The 6,000-nt window shown below is 43.2% G+C and overlaps 1 protein-coding gene across 4 annotated transcripts in view; it reads left to right on the plus strand.

The window, feature by feature from the left end:
* The window catches only part of tle5 (TLE family member 5, transcriptional modulator), a 43,369-nt gene extending 37,782 nt beyond the window's left edge, over positions 1-5,587 (plus strand). Inside the window, exons 6-8 of one of the 4 annotated variants that reach the window (XR_004898880.1) lie at positions 479-553; positions 1,834-2,199; positions 2,244-5,587. Coding sequence is in view for 3 of the 4 variants with exons in the window: in XM_031307444.2 (XP_031163304.1) it covers positions 479-553; positions 1,834-2,061 (303 nt within the window). In the remaining variant the exon portion in view is untranslated. Of the gene's footprint in view, positions 1-478; positions 554-1,833 lie in introns of all 4 variants that reach the window. The other 3 variants (XM_031307445.2, XM_031307444.2, XM_031307446.2) reach the window with 3 other exon arrangements.
* The last annotated feature ends 413 nt before the right edge of the window (positions 5,588-6,000 follow it).

A 6,000-nucleotide genomic window follows, 5' to 3' on the forward strand; every position in this document is an offset into this window, starting at 1 on the left:
CTTTCACTTTATTCCTCCCTCCCCCACTCTCCTCTGCCATATTCAATCTGTCCTCCTGGTTCCTCCCCCCCCCGTCCTCTTTGGACTCCTCCTCCATCCACTCTTTTCCTTTTATACGTGTTTGTGTGTGTCAGCGTAATAAATGGTTGTGTGATTCAGATAAGCCACCAGGGCGTTGACCTCCACCCATTACAGCACACCAGCCAACCATCCATTCACCGGCGTCACACAAGTGCGTGTGTGTGTGTGTGTGTGTGTGTTGACTGGATAAATAGCTGAATGGCCGGGGGGGGGGGGGGCATCACCAGAGAGGGTTGTCGGGTCTCTGTTGGGACTATTGATATTGATCTAACCTCTCCACCTCTCCCCCCCCCCCCCCCCATCCAAACTCCCCTCTCCTTGTTTCTGTCTGGCTTTTATTGTCTCTCTCACCTTCCTTCCCTCGTCTTCACACCCCACCCCCACCCACCGTCTCCAGCACCAGCAGCAGGTCCTGGCAGCCATAGAGAGAGCCAAGCAGGTCACCCCCCCAGAGATGAACTCCATCATAAGGGTATGATGTTCCTTCCCCGCTTGAGGGTTTTAGGATGACTAGAAAGCCCAACTATTGATCATTATCACTAATTATATTGTTTTCATTAATGCCCCTTATTTATTGCCTTGTATTTTTGGAAATATGTCACGTCTATTTTGAAATGAGTTGGAAAGTCTTAAGTTTTCACTACTTATTAGCTGTAGTCATTAATTTAGTGGGATTTAAATGGGATACTGCCCTACACTACATGGGCACCATTTTAAACTTTAGAATAGCAGGTTTAGCTAGCTAGCTAAAATACTGAATCAATATGGATGGGGCCTGAACTAGCTAGCTGTAATCCTTCATTTCTGTGGCTTTAATGCAAGCCAGCTAGACTTTATCAATATAAGCCTTGTAGTGGCTAGCTAAGCTACTCCATCATTTTACCAGAGGTTTAGTATTAGCTAGCCGAGCCACTTCATCATTTTACTATGGGTCTAGTGTGCGCTAGCTTAGCCACTCCATCACTGTGATGCACGATTCAAAGAGGCGCCTTGCCTTTGTCTTTGTGTCTACTGCTTTTAGATATAGAGGATACTGGCCTGTTTTATAGAGTGGACCTGCTCTTCTCAGCACAGGGAGCCAAACGATGTGGCCCATTTTCTGATCTCTATCAATATCTTTCTTTATAAGCCCCTTATATCATACTTTTATACATCATACATACCTAAAGGACCATGGAGCATTTCAGCTCTGGGTCTGAATGTAAATCAGAGCTGTTGACTTTGTAGGTGTAGCCTGTGCAAACTGGGGCTGTTGGGTACAGTTTATGAGAAGTCAGTCAGGATTGTGATAAAATCAACCCACTGATGTGTCATGTCGTCGAGTGTGTGTACAACAGGGAGTGATGTATGAAAGAACAGGCTTGGCAGGAACAATTTGTCTTTCTATACGTTAAAATAAAACATTTTGATGTGTTATATTGTGGACCATTTTTGTACAGTATTCTCCCGCCTTACTTGTTTACTTGGGGCTATATAGATTGAAAATTGCATCTGTTATAAATAAGTTATGTGTGCTGCAGACTTTCCATCTCCTACAGAGCATGTATTTTAGCTATGATATGTGCCTTCCATCTATTCTATTGTGCCTGAGCTATTAGAGCTGTGCCTCAGGGGTTATATATAAAACATAATTTGCAATGTATAATACGTCTGTGCCATGCCGATGTTGCATGTCCCTCAGTGTTTTGCAGTGATTTTTGTGTTTGGTCTATCCTGCTGTGCCTAAGTTGTGTCTGGTTGTCTTCCATGTAGCAGCAGCTCCAGGCTCACCAGCTGTCTCAGCTCCAGGGCCTGGCCCTGCCCATGACCCCCCTGCCGCTGGGCCTGAGCCAGCCAACCCTCCCCGCTGTCACCACCTCCTCCGGCCTCTTCTCCCTCTCCTCCCTGCTGGCCTCCCAGGCCCAGCTGGCCAAGGAGGAGAAAGCTTCGCGCGACGGAGTTGACAGCCACCGCGAGGAGGACGGAGACAAGTCTGATTAGATGGTGTCCCCATTCAGCTCTGTTTTTGTCCAGAGACCTGAATCCCCATATCTGAGCCCCTTTGGTCTACAGCCTCTCCCCTGGTCTCCCTCTCTCTGACCTTAGCAACATGGGCTTCAACCCATCACCACAGCTCCAGCTACAGGCCCCTAGCCAACTCTGGCACCCGCCCCTTATGTCAGACTAGTCCTGATCGCTTCATATTTACCATCCTCGGGTTGTTTCTTTATTCTCCCTTCTCTTATCACCATCAGAGTGTCTCCGGTGTCTTTTCTCCAAATACAGTCTCTCTTTTTTTGTATGTGATTAAGTTTCAGTTATTTTGTGTTTTTTTTTTTTTTTTTTTTTTATCAGGACTGCTTTCTATTTCTGTTCCTTCCTGCCTTCCTGTCGCTGTGTCTCTCAGTTCTTATTCCTGTTGAGTTTCTGTTTTGTTTTTTTTCTCCTCAATGCCTCTCTTCCTCCCACTCTCACCCACCTCTTGCCTCTGTTCTAAGCGTGTCATTGTTATGCAGGACTGATCCTGAGGCTGAACGCACTGTACTGTAGGTGTTAAAACAAGCTAAATGTTAAACACAGGGATTCTTTGGCAAGCTGTAACACTTGTCAGACACAACACAGGATTCCTACAAACTTCATTTTCCTAAGAAGGAGATCTGACAGAGATCAGTAGTGGTGATATTTTTGGACAGTACAGATTGCATGCATTCATTCCAAGCTACAAGTTGGTTTTGAGTTTAAACGGTGGATTGCTACGGATCAGAGAAGTGTTTAAATAGTGCCCCGACTAAAGAGCGAAACATCCCAAACACACGTCCTAACCAAAAACCAGCAAGGAAGCAGCAGACATGTTGTATTGAGAAGACAAACTAGAGATTTGTGTATACTCCTACATTTATATTGAGAAAGGAAAAGCACCTTCTTAGAGCAAACTTCATGCTGAGAGCTGTCAGATTAGAGAACAAACCCACCTAACTAAGTAATCTCTTCCGCACCCCTCCCCCCCCCCCATTTTGTAATCCTTGCCTGACCCTGTGAGGTACTTTACATAAATCCACCCAGCACCTTAACTGAAAGGCAACATTTTCTTCAGTAGCTAAATAAACAGAGATGCCGCTTGCCTCCTGCACCCCCCCCTACCCCCACCACCACCTTTTGCATCTTTAATGTGCACTAATATTAGAGCAGGCACAGAGGGGGGAGAGTGTGCATGTTGTGTGTTTGACAGCAGAGGGCAGTGTGTATCTTCCAGAGCAAACAAGGACAGGACAAGTACAGGCTGTGTCACAAGAGGGAATGGCTTATTTATCCACTCTGTGTGTACACACTTAATATACAGAGACTAGACTGGTGACATTAATCTCTGCATGCAGTCAGTCCCAGTCTCTGTCATGATCCAGTTCTTGAGAAACAGTCTTTGGTCTGTTTTTAAGGAACATCTCAGCGTGACACAGAAACAAAACTGGACCCGTGCTTTTGATCCCTCTGTACATCCTGATTTAAATACTGTACATTTTGATTCACTGTACATATACAGGTCTGTCCCATATCAGACTCACACTACATTACGCAGGCGGTTTAACACCTATGTGCAACACTTAACAAAATGATATCGGTGCAGATCACACAGATGAAGCACAAGCATCCTCCACAGCAGCTCCGATGAGTAAAAAAAAAAATCTCAGTGTCCGAATTTGATAGCTCCCTCAAAAATTCCTGGTGGTTAACACCCCTATCACATAATCACTACATCCCCGGTCTGATTCTGGAAGTCTGTACGACACAACAAAAACACAATATAGTACTCTTTCCATTACATTTGGGTTTAATTACTTAACACTGAACGTGAGGCATCCATGTTCACTTGTGTATTTTTAAGAGCCAGAGTCAGATATGTTAAAAACTTTCAGGAAAATTCTCCTCAGTCGTACATCCAACAACACTTAACACTATTTACAGGTTGTAAACTGTAACCCCAATATGATACGAAGGCGCCATAACCAGAACAGTGAAACCACTAGAAGTTTGAGGGATATCCTATGTGTAAACCCCTTTTGTGGCTGGACTATGGACGTGTAGAGGCTTTAACGGGTCTAGTAGCTGCCAAAATGGCCCCATTAAATGTCTTATTTATACAAGATGAGATGAAATTGAACATGGACCCCTCTTTAGTGGCAAACCTACATTTCTAGGAGAGGTAGCCTCAGTGGTGATCAGACCCCCCTGACCGTGGCGCTGTCGAACCACAAAGATTATTTGGCGGCGGCCTGTGTTTGTGCGAGTGTTAATTTGAAGACAGCCGGCCCATGAAGTTGTTTTATACCAAACCCACAGACATGGAGAGACACAGAACACACACACACACACACACACACACATATGCCTTTTCTCAGCCTCCCCTCTCTGATTTAATGGCTACACTGTAAGAATCAATTGATGTGAAGTGTGAAATAAACAATACTTTGATTTGGAAAAACGCCACTCAAAACGATATTTGGCATGATGATAAAGCACATTGTATTGTGGAAGTTATTCAGAAAGCAAAGGTATACAAATTGCACGTTACGGCATTCAGAATAAAACCCTTAATGTGTTTAGAAGTTCAGATGACATACTGTCGGTGACATTGGTGGGTAACTCCTTCGATGATGCCCATAGTTGTGTATGTGTGTGTGAACACAAACAAGGTGTGTATAAACAGTTGTACAGGCTTGACACACAGAGATGAAATGGTCTTACTACAGCTAAAGCTAACATGCTATTCTGCTTGTGAATTAAGCTCGCAGCACATCGTCCTCCCACATGCTGTATGTGTCTGGCTACATACTGTACTCGTCGTAGTGATTGGCAGAGCATGTAGACAAAGCGACACACACCCACACAAACGCACACATCAATGCATGTTTGCGGGGAAATCGAGATTGATTTCTTTGTAGTGGAGACATTTTTTTCAAAAGAATGTTTGGTCCAAACTTTGTGATCAATGCACTTGTTGTTTTTTTTTTTTGTTTTGTTTTTTTTTGTTTTGTTTTTTATATACCCTCTTCTCTGTTTTTAAATATTAATCGATATGAACTAGAACGAGAGTTACAAAGCTGACGTTATAAACATACAAATGAAATTCTATGTATTTGTTAAAGTAGTTGGAGGCGCTCGCCTCTGTATACAGTTATACATAGAAAGCTTTATGTGTATATAGCTGCATCTTTTCTTGTCTGTCCTGGATGATTTTTGTGCTATTGTGTTACAAAACTGATGTGACACCAGGGGGGAAACTGCAGTACGTTGACCTTTTGCCCCTTAACCCTTCCCTTCTTTTCTGCCCCCTCCCCATCACTCCCACACCACATCCCAACCTTCCCAACTTTTTGCCCCCATAGCGTGAAGCATTGTAAGCGTTTTGAGCTTTGTAAAGGTCTTTTTTTAAATACTTATTTTGTGCATAATGTAAAACCTGAAAGTGTGTACTTTGGCAAAAAAAAAATGTTTTGTGTCTGAAATCATAGCTTCATTGAAACAAAAAAAAGGAACTATAAAAAAGTAAAACAAACATTTACTATAAATAATATGAAATGTTCTGCAGTAAGGAAGGACTTCTGGTGCCTTACAAATAAAGTCAATCAAATCATAAGAAACCTTCCTGCTCTTCTGTGACTATTTTTGAATGTCTCCATGTGCTTGGCGAGCAGAACGCCTTTACTGTAACTGAATAACTTATCACATTTGACTGCTGTAACTGCTGTTATTTCCCTGTAAAACACCTGTACACTTGTTTTAAGTTACTCTGGTTACTGCAGGCAGTATGTTAAACCCTATTGGGGTGACCGTCCAAGCAGAAGGCCGTTTTTAAAGGTTTAAAGGTGAGCATTGCTGCCTCTGAATGTTTTAATCCATTAACTTTTTTCCAAAATGTCCAGCGTTCCAGACTGTCCAACATCT

Source organism: Sander lucioperca, chromosome 11 (assembly GCF_008315115.2).
Source record: "Sander lucioperca isolate FBNREF2018 chromosome 11, SLUC_FBN_1.2, whole genome shotgun sequence".
Classification (NCBI taxonomy): Eukaryota; Metazoa; Chordata; class Actinopteri; order Perciformes; family Percidae; genus Sander; species Sander lucioperca.